Source organism: Strongylocentrotus purpuratus, unplaced genomic scaffold (genome assembly GCF_000002235.5).
Source record: "Strongylocentrotus purpuratus isolate Spur 01 unplaced genomic scaffold, Spur_5.0 spur5_scaffold_9, whole genome shotgun sequence".
NCBI lineage: Eukaryota > Metazoa > Echinodermata > Echinoidea > Camarodonta > Strongylocentrotidae > Strongylocentrotus > Strongylocentrotus purpuratus.
Genome location: NW_022145615.1, coordinates 22,057,170 through 22,074,030, shown reverse-complemented (window position 1 = coordinate 22,074,030; position 16,861 = coordinate 22,057,170). Strand labels below are relative to the sequence as shown.

Here is a 16,861-nt window from a genome sequence, read left to right as displayed (position 1 = left end):
CTCATCTACACAAAACTATTTTTCCACATCTGCTGGTACTAGTAATTAAAACTTGAAAAAGTAAAGTTTCTGTTTATCAACATAAACGGGACATTGACATGTAAAACAGCTCTTGCAACATACACATGAATATATGCCTGAGCTAGTCCCCTAATTGAACACCCCTTTTTTAACCCTCTCTTTCTTTTTTCAAAGAAAAGCCCTAAAATAACCGGAACACTAGTTTTAAACAGCTTTCAATATGCTTGTAGTTCATGAAATTTTCTGTATGGAGCAAACTGAACAGGAGCCCGCATGTGCCAAATTATGTTTGATTTATCTCAACTTCTAAATTTGCTCAAACTTTCACTGATCTGTTGCCCTCATTTTTCTGCTTCTATCAAAACTAATTTAATATCAGGGTGGACTTCCCCTTTAAAAGGTACAATTTAATCTTTTGCCTGAAAAAACATCAGTCAAATTGTTCTAGCTAGGAAGCAAGATTGTGTTACTAAAATGATGACAATGGTACGGATATCCTATGAGATAACTGCTCTTCAAAGGTGATATCATTAATTTTAGGGAGTTACTGGTAGGTATTACAGTGTTTCTTAAAACTCTTATTTGAAATGAACACAATAACTTCCCCCTTTCTAGACAATAAGTAAAAAAAGAGGTGTTTGCCTACCACTACCACAAAAACTAAGCACACCTTGTTTAATAAATTTGAAAGATTTTATCATAATACACAATAATTCAGAGGTGTTTAAAATAAAAAAATTGTAGCGAACACCCCCAAATCGGACGCCAAGAGGTCCTTTTGACGAAAAATAGAATTTCGTGAATAATGTTTTAATGGAAACCTAAACCACCACAGGCATTAAATTTCAATACTTTTAGGGCAAGGCCACTTTTCTGTAGGGCACATTCCTATATTACAGCACAAATAGGAAGAATTGGAAAGGGCACAAAAAATCTCCAAGGCCAATGAGAGGGGCATTGAGGCCAATAAAAAGGGCATCCACGGCCATGGCCTTGGTGGCATTGATTTAATTTAAGCCCTGCCACCATGAATAATGTGTCATATGAAAGAGAATTAAATTATCTATATTTGAATAACAATTTCAACAGAATTAGGATTAATTAACATTGATATATTAAGTAAAAAACATTGGAGTAGTGCATCTTTTCATAACTTTACTGGAATTTGCCCATGTACAAGGACAATATACTATGCAAAGGAGAGGCTTACCGGTATACATGTACCGGTATATCTTTTCAATGAAAAGTTATAGCAAGTTTAGCAACCCAACGTTATTGATTATATTTGCACAAAAACAAAATTTTGCCCACATGCACTTTAACTGCATGCATATACATGTACATGTATTAGTGTATTGAGAATGTGTTTGGTGTGTTTACATCGAGTTTTAAAGATAACTTATAAGTAAAACCTCTAATCACCATGGATCTGGTGTCAAAAGATGAATAAAAAAAAATTCCTTCAAGTTAATATCAATTTCATTGAGTTATGTAGTGAGTGAAATATAAATTTGAGCCGAAAAGGTGCTTTGTTATCTTTTCCTTCTAATTTTGGTCAGTATCTTGGTATATTTTTAATATTAACTTGACAAAAGTGATTAGACATTCAGTATTGCAGAAAGTTCAAAGAATTTGGAGTGCTGAGTGCAATTGATAAGTACTTCTTCTGTACTCTGTGATGTTTCTGGAAATGTGGGCATCCAGCTGCTTATCATTATCTGGCCTATAATCTTGCCCATATTTTGAATTTCCTAAATTTTAAAAATTCAAGAACTTCCTGGGGCTCCGCCCCCAAGACTCCCGGGCAAAGGCTCTCCCACTGCACCACATCTGTAAAGATAGAAGTAGTTCCAATACAACCTTTTGTTGTATAAAATTGGAGAGGGTGGAGTTTTTATATTGTTAAGCCAGGCCTGGTTAAAGGTACTATGTCCCATTTGCAGGCCAAAAAAATGCAAAAGTTAAATTCCAACTGCATTTGAAAGATAATACTAATTTAGAACTTCCCTAAAAAAGGTGGGGCTTGAAAATGTCTTCAAGTGGGAAAATAACGACTATTAGTTGTCAAATCGACTTTAGGGCTATAGAGCCCAAAAGTAATAGTCTTGATTTTCAGACAATTGTACCAAATGTTCATACGTTTTATGCTGCGCAAAGATTCAATCAGTTTAATCCTGGCCATCACAAGAAGTGGGTTATTGATGTAGACAAATGCTCATGTACCCTTTACAACTCTTTTCATGTATGTTCTTACCAAAGAAGAAAAAAGGCCAGTCAGTCACTCAATAGTGTCTGACAGTGAAGTCTAGCAAGTAAACAGGTTTCCTTGCATAATTTGAATATGAGGACACTGCTAACGTTTAAATTTCACAGATAGGACATACATGACATATTCATAATTCCTGCAAAGTTCTACAGCATTTGAGGTTGGCTGCAAAAGGGACATAGTACCTTTAAAGCTTCTAACAATCACTCCTGTGGATCTTTTATTATTTGCACAGTTTCTTGCTGCCAGCTGCCTCGAGATCACTGGAGCGAAGTAAGGTAACCATCCCTATTCAGAGAAGAATTAGTCCTTTTTAAGCAGACAGATTCTTCTACCATCCTTGCAGAGCAGTTTTTTTTTTTTAAAGAGCACACAACAGGGGCAGTGCAATTTAAATTTCAAGGGATGGATTAGAGTTGTTATCGCTCATGACATAACTCAACTTAACTCATAACTTCACACACTATATAACTCCATGAAATTGATATTAACTTGCAAGTATTTTTTTCCCATCTTTTGACACCAAATCCATTGTTGATTAAGAGGATTTTTCCTAGTTTGTAAATTAAATGACATTGAACAATTCATCTACTTTAAAGACCCTATCATATCTTGAACAGCACCTTTAAATATTACCTGACCTTTCCCACTGAGGCATTCAGCATACCTGAACACATGCTACATGTATGTATGAATTGTATATTACAACTTCTTCAAATCATTATTGAGCATTATGCGTGGGTCTGACATTTTTTAAATTGATGGAAGTTGGATTTTCATAAAAATTACCCACAGCAATAAGGGGGGAAAAGATAGGGAGCCCTGAGCAAATAGATATCTCATGTATGTTGACAAGATTCTATTTATAGCATGTCCCATTGGTATGGGCTACAGGACGATAAAGATAGCAGGCCACATAAATTGCATTGGCATCCTATGTATACACACAGTGTGTATGTTTTGTGTGTAAGTTTGTGTGTACCTACACTATATTATATGTATGGTGTGGGTGTGTGTTTGTGTGTGTTTGTGTAAGTGTGTAAGGGGTTTGTGTGTGTGTAAGTTATGTGTCCTGTGTATTGTGTATGGTATGTTTGTGTGTGTAACAAGTATTGGCTTCAAAGGCCATTTGGATGGAAAATTTTCTTAAAGGGAGAGATGACTCAAAAGAAGGTCAATTAAATCTCACAGCAAAAGTCAAATTTAGCATTGACTGCAAGGCTATGATTACATCAATTAACTTGCAAATTTTTACTTAGTCATTATTTCATACATAAAGATTTTTTTGGACACATATATGCATATAAATCAAGTAGCCTAAACTAAAAAGTAGGCTATTATTCCTTTTATTACTTTTTATTTCATTCTTTTTCACTAAGACTTTTATATGAGCTTTCCTGATATTCGTGATCCCCCTTTTCAATGTAATATTTGCTTTAAACTGCAACTTTGTTTTTTAATAAAAAGAATACAATCCCAGATGTTCTGGAAAGAAATGTAGTAAGTATTCATGTACGTACGTGCAACGAATGACTGTATAATGGCTGGAACAATGCTACTCTGCTGTAAAAATGCAGATGTTTAACAAAACAACAGATATGTACGTCTTAATAGTAGACACAAGACACAGAACAGTGCACCCAGTTCATTTTTCATGTACAGGAAAAATGTTTCTTATCTACTATTATCATCTGCACTGAACTACAAAATGCATAGCATTGCTCTAGAGACCGAGAGATAACAAGGGAGAGAGAAAGCGAGATAGTAAGATAACCGGGAGAAAGAGAGAGGGACAATGAGAGTGAGAGAGAGAGAGAGAGAGAGAGAGACTGAAAGAGAGAGAGAGAGAGACTGAAATATAGAGGAAGAGAGAGAGACTGAAAGACAGAGAGAGAGAGACTGAAAGATAGAGAAAGAGAGAGAGACTGAAAGATAGAGATAGAGAGACAGATAGAGAGAAAGAAAAAGAGAGAAATAGAAAGAGAGAGAAAGAGAGATAGAGAGAGACTGAGAGAGAGAGAGAGACAGACAGATAGAGAGAAAGAGAGGGTGTGTGAGAGTGTATTCGGGTGCAGAATTGGTGCCAAGGATACTCATAAGAAAAGACCCTTCACTTGGATGATCACTCACAAAATGAGGACGTCCTCGATTGAAAGAACCTTGCAAAGTCATTGTTTAAAATTGGAGGGTCCTTCCATATCTATGGGGTTACGTCTATGTGTGTCCTCGATTTACTTCAGAAGCACGTAGGGGTGGGTGTGTGTGTGGGTGTGTTAATGAGAGAGAGAGACAGACAGACAGATTAATAGAGAGAGAAAAATGAGACAGTGAGAGAAAGTGAAAGAGAAAGAGAGAGAGAGAGAGAGAGAGAGAGAGAGACAAAGAGCAAGTGATTGAAAGAGGAGAGGAGGACATTGATACATACACAAACTCAATGGTACAAAATAAAAATTAAAAAAAGATTAATACAGGAAAGATGATCATGCATACATCTGTACATATATCACACAAACCGAACATGGTAGACGGCAGAGAACCTCATCTCTCAAGTAATGAATATTTCACTCCCTTTTTTGTGAACTCTATAGCTGGTGAACTCACATGAACAATTCAACACATACACTGTACGCCTGGGAGCTACATATGAATCTTTAAAAAGAAAACACAACCCCGAAACAAACATGCTGTATGTTTAATGCAGTATCACAAATTCAATACATAAGGAAATGAAAGGAAAAAGCTTTTACGAGAAAAAACATGATTGAAACTGTCGATAAAGAAGACAGAGCTTACATTTGGTAGAAAGCATATTACTTTCAATCCTATATATAGATGCTATCAAGAATCCACTTCTAATTTAAAGAAATGCAGAGAATCTGGCTTTATTTCAATGTGGTTCAAATTACTGGTTAATATAACAACCCATTAAGGTGTATACTTACAGGTAGGGTACACAGCTTGCCGTTGATTTTGACTGTAACGCTAGTTGGAATGCGATCATCTTGTTCACAGCTGGTTTCTGCTAAGCAAAATCTGTGAAAATCAAGAGAAATAATGATCGCTTGTTATAATTCAACTTTATATTAATAAAAGAATAGGCAATATAAAAACACTAAACATTGAAGAAGAAAAAAATTAATTAAAAGCATCCAATTCACAATATTATAAAACACCTTACAATCAATTAACAATGGATGAAATATTTACATAATTATATTCCAAAAGTGGAAATTCCCCCAAAAGGAGAGGCCTTGTAATGGGGAAAAAACTTTTACGGTATTCAAAAAAAATTAGGCCATATTGGGGGATGTATTTTCTTTTCGTTACCAAAACATAAAACATAAATGAAATGAAAGTTAATGCAATGTAAATTATGACATGTCAAATTGTCATACTACTAGAATTACACAAAATATGTATACGCTATTTTTTTCTTATGGATTCTAGAGTCGTGACTGAAGTTGCAAAATGAGCACATAAAAAGACATCAATGACATTATCATTCTATTAACTGCGTACTGTAGCATAGTACATGTTTATAATTATGCTTGCCCATGTAATCTCTCAGATTTTCTCATAATGATGAGGATTGGAAAATATCAATAACATTATAGTGACAACAGCAATTTGCCAGCCAGATATTCAGAATACTTATCTCATGAAATCATAACTTGCTCATTTTTATCTGATTTCACAAAACTCCACCACGCTATTGTGAGCATAACTGAAGTAATCATGGAGTGATATATTCCCATAAAAGACTATAAAATTGTGAGCCAATTACAACATTTTCCTATCAAAATTCCTATTGTACATGTACTTGGAAAATATAATAATAAAAGGAAAACAGCTAAGTTATAAACAATGATCCACTAACCAGTACAGTACGGTTCACACTAGATCGAAACAAGTATTCAAAATCAACTACAAAATAGGTATTCATTCATTTTTAACTACAAGCTGGTGTAACCTTAAAGTTAATTGCATGCAAAGAGCACTTAACTTCGAGTGAGGACACCTCCCCCCCACCCCCTCCCCTGCTCGTGGTTTGTGGTTTGTAACTTCAAGTTCACACATTTTTTGTAACCACGAGTGTGTCCCCACTACAAGATAACTTTGACGTTTATAACCACAACCTAACTTCACGTTAATGGACCGTCAAGTGAACTTTACCCTAATTATTTTTTTAATGTGCTTTCACTTTCATTTTCAAAAACAAAAATGTAGATGTGTACAATTATAGGCCTATATTGTATTTGCAATGTCCTTACAGGGACTTTCATTTTTCATTGTATTCCATTTCCAGGAAGATAAAAAAGTATAAATATAATTAACAAAGAATACGTGAAAGCAATAATAAATACAATTACAGATGGAGAAAAAAACACCATCAACTATTGCCTTGCCCTTGGGATTACCAAAAGAAACTTGGTCTGTATATAGAAAAGACCTTGGTCTGTATACAGAATATTGAAAAGAAAAAAATATGTACTGTATTCCAGCACAGCCCGATGAAAGCCCTTGAATAGTGTTGCTGCCACCATCACTATCGATAGCAGATTCAAACGCTGTTGTTGGTTTTGTTATTTCTGACTTGTTTCATATTATAAAGTGTATCACTGTGATATAATTTGATGATTGCTAATTCATTAATTCGTGTCCACTTTGAATTCAATCTGAAGACTTTGAATTCCAACTATTGTATTCAAAGCATTGATAGCTATGTACATGTAACACTAAGAGAATACATCTCCCCATAGATTTTTCATTCCAACTATTGCATTCAAAACATTGACATGCAAGGCTTAAATAAATAACAAAGAGGCATAATAACACAGTAAAGTACTGTACATACACATCTCGACATAATGTACACAGCACATTTGGCTCCATACAGGAAAGAACATGTACATAAACATTATATATCTAAATAAGTCCTTTAGTCTACATATCCATGTACCAGGGAATAATTTGCCTCAATTTTTTTGATTAGCAATTTCAGCTGATGGATAAATATTTCAAATGAAATTCTGTACATTTCAATGGAAGAAAACTGCTACACAAAAGAAACTTTGTATAGCAGTCATGCAAAAATGCATAGCAAATTGCGATGCGATACCAGGAAAATTATTCCCTGATGTACGTTATTAGGCATGGCTTTTCAAAGTCAGGACTGCACGGCATTCTAACCCGGACTGCCTAGGACAGAATCTTCAATTTCCATATTTTAAGAAAAATACAGAATTTTGAAAGTGTCAAGGAATTTTGACAGAAAATTGAAGAAAAATAAAGAAAAAGTCCAAACAAATGTAAGAAATACCGTATTTGCCGGCGATAAGGCTGCACCCCCAATTTTGATATTTAATTTTTTTTTTTAAATTATTAAAAAAAAAAAAAAAACTTTTGTCGGGATACGAACTCTTGCGTACAAATCTAGATCCGACCTGAACCACCACCTATAGAGGAACTCAGTGTTATTTTGCTCTGGTTCATTACATTACGAGCCAGAGCAAAATAACACTGAGTTCCTATAGGAAATCTATTTATTCAGATGGTTATATCTCAGCCAATACTTAACATATTCAATTGATTTTTAACATTTGGACATTATTTTTGATGCTCTTTCGGAAATGAAGTAAAAATTGAGAAATTCTATAAATAGATTTTTATGACGTCACAGCTTCGGTACTCTATTGTCATTGCCTGTACAATGTGCAAGAGCCCCCAGTTAAATTTTGAAATTTGGGGGCCTACATTGTAAGTGTGTTGAATGCCTTTGTGTCAACCCCTGCCAAATATTTCAAATTTTATATTTCAATGGCAAAATCATGTGTAATCTATGCATCACATTATGAAATGAAAAGCCATGGTAGTAATATAACATGATTTACTGTCCTACATGACACCTACTGTACATGTAAAGTTACAAAGGTATATACGTTACATGTACTGTACATGTATGTGTATGTAGAGTTATTTGTACTATTGTATTTTTACTGGAAGCTCATATTATAATGCATATATAACGCGATCTGAGTATATTTAAAATTGCAATTATTTTAAGTGCATTTCATCATCCCATTTTCCAATGCCCAGGAGCATTGCATATATGCTTGAGGCTCATCAATAAATACACATGTATGACCTCATTTCTTAATCTATATAATAGCCAACAAATAAAACACCTTTAACAAACATTCAATAACACATTGTGCCTGGCAAATTTGGCATTAAATAATATGATTAGTTCAAGAAATAGCCACACACTGGACCTCTTTTAGCCTTTATGTTTACAGAAACTCAATATTATCTCTTGGTGTACATTTATGTACAGTGATGTAATAATGAAACTGGGTCTTTTTTAGAACCACTTCCTTGCTGTGGGTGGCAAATATCACCCAAGTATACAAGTGCTGAAGTTGCTGAAACAATTATTCGGGACTATTAAAGAATTGCTACATCTTTTCCCCTATAAGTAAAACAGACACTGGTAGCATTCTTGTGAAGCCCATTCTGGTGACATAATCCATAACAATGAAACAGCTTGTATAATAATCAAAATTTACATAAAATTCTAAGACAATTGTTCAAAACCCAGTTGGCAAAGAATAAAGTTAAAACTTGGTAAAAAAAAAAAATCATCAATAGAAAATTGAAAATTTGTGAAGGTTTTTGTGCTCAATTCAAGGTCTCTTGGCTATTTGTCGGCCCTGATTTTCTTTTGTCTCTGGTGCTAAGTTATCTCGGATCCAACAAATTTAAGTAGAACAGATACTTATACATACGCATACAGAGTAGACAGCATAGTTCAAAACAAAGCAGCAAGCATAAAATCAAACTTCCTGGTGCAGTTTCGGAATTGCTTTTCTTTGACACTGCAATTGGACTGATATGTACCTGTGACTATATTATTTCACATGCACCTTCTTCACCTAATACCTTTTTCTTTTTTTTTGTTGATTTATATCACAAGTTTACTTTGTAATATAAAGCAACAACAACAACAAAATAACCAGAAGACAGGGTGGCTATATTATATTTTGGATTGATTGTCTTTTTCCTATTTCAATTACAGTGTTATTTTTTCTTTAAAAAAAAGAAATATATTAGAGAGAGAGCTGTACCTAAAATGTTTGTACTTGGAACAAACCATATTAACAAGCTCCACATACATACATGTATATTGTAAAGGAAAGGATATCTACAGTGTACATGTACATGTAATATTTTTACCCTTTGGCCTTTAACTGTAAACCTAAATCCTGGTCATGACAAGAAAATAAATTCTCATAGAATTAAAAATTTGCAATGTTATGCTCAAGATAACAAATAACTGATATTAGATATCACATGAACAATTCTGAATGACAGCTGAGTTTCCAGCAAAGTATGGTATCAGGACCAAATGGCCTATCCCTAAACACACATTCCTCCATATTCATTTGTGTGTTGGTGCTGTCCAGTGATAATAGATTTAAGCAAGTGTTGTTCAGAGCATATTTTATTGATGAATCTAAACAACACATTTACCGTGTTTGCTTGATAGATAGATAGATTCTATAGACAAATGGTATTATTGATTCATTTCTAACTATGTATCGCAGTTACAAATGACTGAATTGTACATGAATAAAACATATGGAAAAGACAAGTATACATGTACATGTACATTTCAAGAGATATCACAGAAACAAAATAATAGTATAATACAAATATACAGCTACAGGGTAATTTTTCTTGAACTCACGTTTAGCATAATAGTGTGCAAATGAACAATACTTATATAATATTGAATGGCTTTGAGTGGGATACAAGAATATATTGCTCAAGTTATTACGAAATTTTCTTGTATTACACGAAAACAAAGCCATATAATATTATTATTATTATCTATATTAGGCTGATTAGCGAAATAACAACATTTCGCCTCACCTTGGTAAATATGGCTTTGGCCCGAATTCACAAAGGAGGTTTACATGTACCTTTATAACCTATGGTTTAAACCCTCATTTACAAAACTCATTGTTTAACAAGGGAAATGCTCTCGGCGGTCTCGTCTGCATTACGCAATTCAATATGATGATAAATTGAGGTTGGGACATTATTCATAGGCAGGGTGGCCCATTAGCAGCCCCCCCCCCCCCCAATTAAATCCTCTGAATACAATCAGCATTTTGAAGTGAATATTGACCAAAAGTTATCGGAAGAATTAATTACTATAATTTGTAACAAGATTGATAACTTTAATGGAATATGAAAAAATAACAAAAAATGATTTTTCTTTTTTAAGATCCTCCCATACTGACCTAAAATGACCTTTGACCTTGACTTTGTGACCTTGAATTTGCGTCATAAGATTTGTGATACTTGATAACCCTTGTGTACAAGTTTCATGGAATTTGAACAAACACTTTTGAAATTATGCTAAAATTTCAAAATCTTGATGTTGATGCCACAAAAGGTTGACCTGAAATGACCTTTGATCTTAATTTATTGACCTGAAATTCTACTCACATGATTGGGGATACTTGATAACCCTTTAGCGTAAGTTTCATTGAATGAGAACTTATACTTTCAAAATTATACTAACATTTCGAAAACTTAACCTTAGGTTAAGTTTTTGATGTTGACGCCGCCGCCGTCACCGGAAAAGCGGTGCCTATGTCTCGCTTTTTGCTGAGCAGACGAGACAAAAATTAGCGCAAAATAAGCGTACCCTGCCTTGCGCGCGTCAGACTGTGTCGCGCTTATTTCGCGCTCAGTTGAAGTTCCCAGATGACTCAGCAATACAAAAACAATATTGGTCGGTCATCCGAGTACTGCGCTAAAGATATTGAATACACTGATTTATTGTACCCCTCGGAAGCCTCATATATACATGTAGATATTAACAATATCTATTATTGATAAAGTACATTTTAAAAAAAATTAAAGATTTTTTTTTCTTTCTTACGATCTTAGACAGACCGATATGTTTGATAACCAGTTCAACAACCTTCAAGCTGTGTAAAAGTGCTAAATTAACACCTGAATTCCTTAAAAATAACAAGGTAAATCAAATGCAAACAACTGCTGTAACAAAATATTCCAAAACATCCTGTTCATCATGAGTTGGTAGTGAATTAGGTTTCCTTCCTCTCTTTTTTACAGTACACATATCCTGGTACTTTACTCTTCTATTTTCTTCTTCTTTTTTATACTTCCGAGTAACGGGAGTATCACTTTCCAAAAAAAGGAAACTTGCTCTAGGATTTTAGAGTGTTTGTACACGTACTCATATATTTTTTCGTTCAAAGTCAGCACTGCTTAACAATTGCTTCACAAATTATACTACTACTACTACTAAAAAAAAAGTATTCAAAGGAAGTTTGGGGCCTGTAAAATAGTAATTGTAGCTAACTGCTAAAAAACTATTTATTTAACAGGAAAACAGTGCGATGGCCGATGGATGTGATCCACATCACACACAAAACGTAAGTGAAAACAAATACAGACTACTTAACATCATGGTACACTTAAAAGGAGTTGGCCGAAATAATTAAATAAATAAAATCTAATAACGATTATTTGTAAAGCGCCATATATACATTAAAGTTGATGTTCATTGATTTTAAAAACTAACTTAATTTCATTATTGCAAAGTTGAAACTGTGATTCGACAAGGTTATCAAACTTCAATGCTTGGAAACATTCGAGGTGATTATTATTATAAATTATAAAACGCTTAAATACAGCCCCGGCATAGCACCTGAAGAGCTCTCCGAACGCTCCTGAGATGTGTGAGATCACTGTATGGACACGATTTGCACAAGCAGACGATGTCCCATGACATCACACACATTTTCAGTGCCTGTGTTTACATCTTCTCTTGAGTTCTTTCTCTTACTTCACTACCGTCAGGCTAAAATTATAATCTATTGCCTCACTCTAAACCCCGCACACGGTTTTATTTTGATGACAAATGCAGCGATACAAAAATAAAGGAATTTGTCGCTTGTAAACAAAATAAGACGGTATTGAATATTCAGCTGCACACAGCGCGGTATGTTCGGCGTTTCAAGAGGGAACAAATGCCGTCCTGATATCATTCCGGGGGGTTTTCAATTTGAAAGTCTGGTTTCTTTGATCGTTAATTAACACATATCCTGTGTATTTACAAGCAAACGATTTTAGTTATCGGAATCGGGTCATATCCCCCTTTGAATGGTTTGACATGCCATTACATTTATATACACTAAACTCATTATAATTTGAGAAATAATAGCTTTGCAATTATGTTCATTCTCTATGGGATGTCGTCTGCTTGGGCAGTGTTGGTCCATATAGTGACGTCATTAAAAACATCGTTATTTTTCCGGCGAATCTCTCGCATATCTCAGCTGCTACTGGAGGTGGTTGTATTTGTATTTTTATAAATCACCCGATATGTAGTTGACCTAAAACTTGTACGATGGCTATCTGTTAGCTTACCAGTTTCTAGTGATACATTAGTTGACATATTTGTGATTTTCTTTGAAGTTCACCTTTAAATGCAAAATGCTCAATTCTCAAGGTACTTAGTGTTTAAAAAGTCAAGGTAGCACTTGTTGCCAGAGGATTTGTCTTAAAAAATGTCTTAAAAGAAAAGTGCTTTGCTCAGTTACGACGAAACGAGTAAGGCTGTTAACAAGAAACATTTAGTAAATAATATCCTTTTACAAATCTGGATTCCAAACACAGACTTACCTCAACTGAACTTGTACTGCAAAATTACGCGTTCTTGGGTCTTGCGACTCCAGGATCTGTTGGATTTGGGCGGGTGTGAGGTGGAAGAGGGTAGACTGCTGAGCATCTCGGTATTTCCCCGACACCACTGTAAAAATACAGAACATTGTCATTAGAACTTTATTTCCATGTCTCTTTCATGATGAAAATATAGGACTGAGTGGATGCAGCAGTTGCTTTTGATTTCTGATCTATGACAGATCTCAGAAAACTAAAAGAAACGTAAACAAGCATCTGCCTGTTGAACCATAGGTGGTGGGTTCGAATCAAACACAGGGCGGATGACTGACGCCAGCGTTGTGTGATAAGGTGGCCCCTCCCGTTTCATAGACACCGGCTATGTTATAGTACAGTGGAAAACACTCTATCCCTTGGATAGGACCTTAAATGACGGCCCTGTGTAGAGGAGAGTCGCCCCCTTTGCACGTTAAGAACCCACTGAGTTATTCTTATAAGAGTAAGGAGAAAGCCCGGTGTAGTGGTCTACCTGCACATCTTTACCTGACATCAGTGGTGAAATAAGGTACCAAATACCAATGAAAAGCTGAGGAGTTCCTTTCTCAGTTAAGCTACATATAAATTGTCAAAGTAAATTTGCTTTAAACATTAACCATCTGAATGTGGATTACCTATATTTTAATACAGCCCCTGTATGCATATTGAATATAAATTATTTATCATGAATGGAACAAAAAAAAATCTGCTTTAAGAGAATTTATGTGGTCATGGTTATACATGTAGCAACACTCAAACATATTGCCAGCTGGTCTTTGATCCTTCAAAGTCCGTAGCTGGCAAATCACAAGCTAAACTAAACCTTTGAATCCTAGGACAAACGACAGGATCAGGACTCTAAAGATTATTAAATGTATTTATGTCAACTGATTTTCTATGTTTTTATTTTTTTTATTTGTAAAACTTGATCTTATGATTTATAGGACCTATAAAGGTGAATGATGAAAAAGCCAGCTGTAATAAACAAATTATTAACATTAAAATTGTTTATGCTTAGAAAGCTGATGGGATAGTAATTATGGTAAAGTAAGGGTAAAATATGCTGAAACCTACAATGTTAATGATTTATCAAGCAGGATATCAATCTAGTTTATTATAGTACTAGTTTATTACACTATAAATTTGTTCTTCTCTTGAAGGTACATATATGCTTAATATGACATAAATATTATTTGCTTTTTCTTTTCATAAACCATTTTGATCTTTATTTACACTATGAATTTTTCTGAAATATCTACCAAAAGCCCATAATTATTCATGGTTAATGACGGTATCCATGATCACAACCTCCACAAAAACTTACTAAGTGCTGAAGGTTTGACAAGTTCTGCCAGAATGTCGAAGAAGGGTAGGATCTTGAGTTTCACATCAGGATGGTACGCTTGCGTTGCATGGACAGACGACCCCAACGGAGATACTGAACTGTGCGTACTGCTACTATGCGAGCTTCCATGTGAGCTAGTGTGCAAACTACTTTGCGAGCCTCCATGCGACGACGACGAATGTGAGCTGTGTGAGTTATGTGACGAGTGGGAAAGTCCATGAGAGGAGGTATGGTGGTGGCCGGATGACGGCGGAGAATGCTGAGCCTGTGAGTGTCCATGCTGCTGCTGCTGCGAGTACAAAGAACTCGAGTTTAACGAGTGGCTAGGCAGTTTTGTTTGCTGTTCGGATGCCGAGGAAAGATAAGGTGGTGGAGCGACGAGTCTGCGAGGAAACCTCCTGCGATACAAGTCCTTTATCTTGATTTGCACGGGGGTACTGCAGTTGTTTTTCAGGAGCGACAATGCTCGTGCCTGGAGTTCATGTTTTCGTCCACTTTTATTACGTCCTGCATAGCCTAGTAACACCTGGAGCTCCGTGACCCTGAAGCTCATCACCATATGCTGTGTACAAGGAAAGAAGAAATATGATATGAAGAAGCAGGTCATTATCAAAATGGACGTAAATAAGGAATAATTTAATACAAACAAGGCTAATGTGAGCCATAAAAATACTTTAGTAGAGCAGGAAAGATAATGAAACACTTTGAACAAGGTCTAACAAACCATACGATCATGTGTAATAAGTAAATATGAAGATTCTTTTTTTGTAGGTTACGCATCAGGGAATAATTTTCCTGGTATCGCATCGCAATTTGCTATGCATTTTTGCATGACTGCTATATAAAATATTGTTTGTGTAGCAGTTTTCTTCCATAGATATGTACAGAATTTCATTTGAAATATTTATCCATCAGCTGAAATTGCTAATCAAAATATTTGAGGAAAATTATTCCCTGCGCATTGATTGTAGTCATAATCATCCCCCCCCCCCCCCCTTTGAGTAAGAAAAATTGGGAAAAATAAAGAAGAATAGAGAAAATAAGGGGAAAATCTGGATAAAATCAGGAAGAAAAAAAAAAGTAAAAATATAAAAAAACAGGAAAAAAATCAAAAAAATTGGGTAACCGATGTAAATCAGGGTTTTACAGTCAAACCTGTCTGTAGCGATCACCCAAGGGAAACACAATATGTGGCCTTTGTAGACAGGTTTCTTCAGTACATGATTCAATGAGAAACCATTTTCAAGGGAAACAACAAATGTGGCCTTTGAAGACAGGTGGTCACTAAAGCAGGTTTGACTGTATCAGGCCTGTAAGCAGGGCTCAAATTAATTGTTTGTCCACGGGTGCTCTTCCCCCCCCCCAAAAAAAAAGAGCCCCCGTGAGCCTTCTCACGGGGGCTCTTTTATTACTGACGGGGGCTCTTTTTTATACAAATATCCATTGAATTGGTACCTATGATACTCCTCAATTATTTGCTATTTCTTCATTATCATTTCAATCAGCATTTTCCCTCTTACAAATTTACAAGCTACATAGCTGTTACTGGCCTGTGTATATACATGTAATATATACGCATACAACACTGATCTTTATGATGTCTTTAACGTGACATATCTTCTTCTCCCCTTGCAAACGAAAAAGAAAACAAGGTCATTAAAAGGGATTAAGCGACTAATAATGATTGTGATTCAAATTGATGCGAATATTTGTTTGAATAAGCACTGCTGTTCACCCGAGGGGGTTAAACCCCCTAACCCCTTTATTACGCGGAATTCGTTTTTCGCATTGCCAGCAGGCAGATCGGGAACCCAAAACCTGCAGAGCGCCAAAGAAATAAAAACCACCGCGATTTCTTAGGACGCATTTTGTCTGCGTATCGAGGATATCCAGGTTTATGCGGACTATCCTCATTCTCGGACCAGCGCCCCTTCCTTCTCACTAGTAATGGATGCAAATCTAGGACTTTGTTCCAACTCTATGTGTATTGAAACACTGGATGATCCATACTCTGTTAATATGTTATAGATCTAGACCTAGTCTACATTCATTTAGTCACTACCATTTTCTGTCGGTCTCACTGCAGCAGTCTACATGGTGTAGGCCTACGGCCGCGCCGCTCGCGCATCGCGCTCATACTAGACCTCGTCTTCACACTCTCTGCAAACAACAAACGAAAACGTAAACAATTGGAACACAAAATATTTGTATTAAAGAGTCTAAATGAATTGCAACAAAAGACATGAATACATTGGAAACTATATCTACCGTTTTATCATTAAGTGTATTAATAATTACTGCCTTTTAATACAAAAATATCACCTTTAAGTCGTCGTAGTCGGCCATTCTTGACTGAACAGTGAACGCACAGACTTGAGCCGGTCATAGGATCTGCGCATGCGTTAACAAAAATCCCACTTATCCTCATTCATGAACATTTAAATTATTATATTCAAAAATATTTTTTCGAT

The 16,861-nt window shown here is 35.4% G+C and overlaps 1 protein-coding gene across 3 annotated transcripts in view; it reads right to left on the bottom strand.

The window, feature by feature from the left end:
- LOC578583 (E3 SUMO-protein ligase PIAS2) overlaps positions 1 to 16,816 on the bottom strand; it is a 31,464-nt gene extending 14,648 nt beyond the window's left edge. For all 3 annotated transcript variants that reach the window (XM_030976287.1, XM_030976289.1, XM_030976290.1), the window contains exons 1-4: positions 16,713 to 16,816; positions 14,370 to 14,952; positions 13,013 to 13,139; positions 5,230 to 5,320 (exon numbers count right to left, since the gene is read on the bottom strand). In XM_030976287.1, coding sequence (XP_030832147.1) covers positions 5,230 to 5,320; positions 13,013 to 13,139; positions 14,370 to 14,952; positions 16,713 to 16,736 — 825 coding nt within the window. In that variant the 5' untranslated portion in view covers positions 16,737 to 16,816. The remainder of the gene's footprint in view (positions 1 to 5,229; positions 5,321 to 13,012; positions 13,140 to 14,369; positions 14,953 to 16,712) is intronic.
- Positions 16,817 to 16,861: the final 45 nt, after the last annotated feature.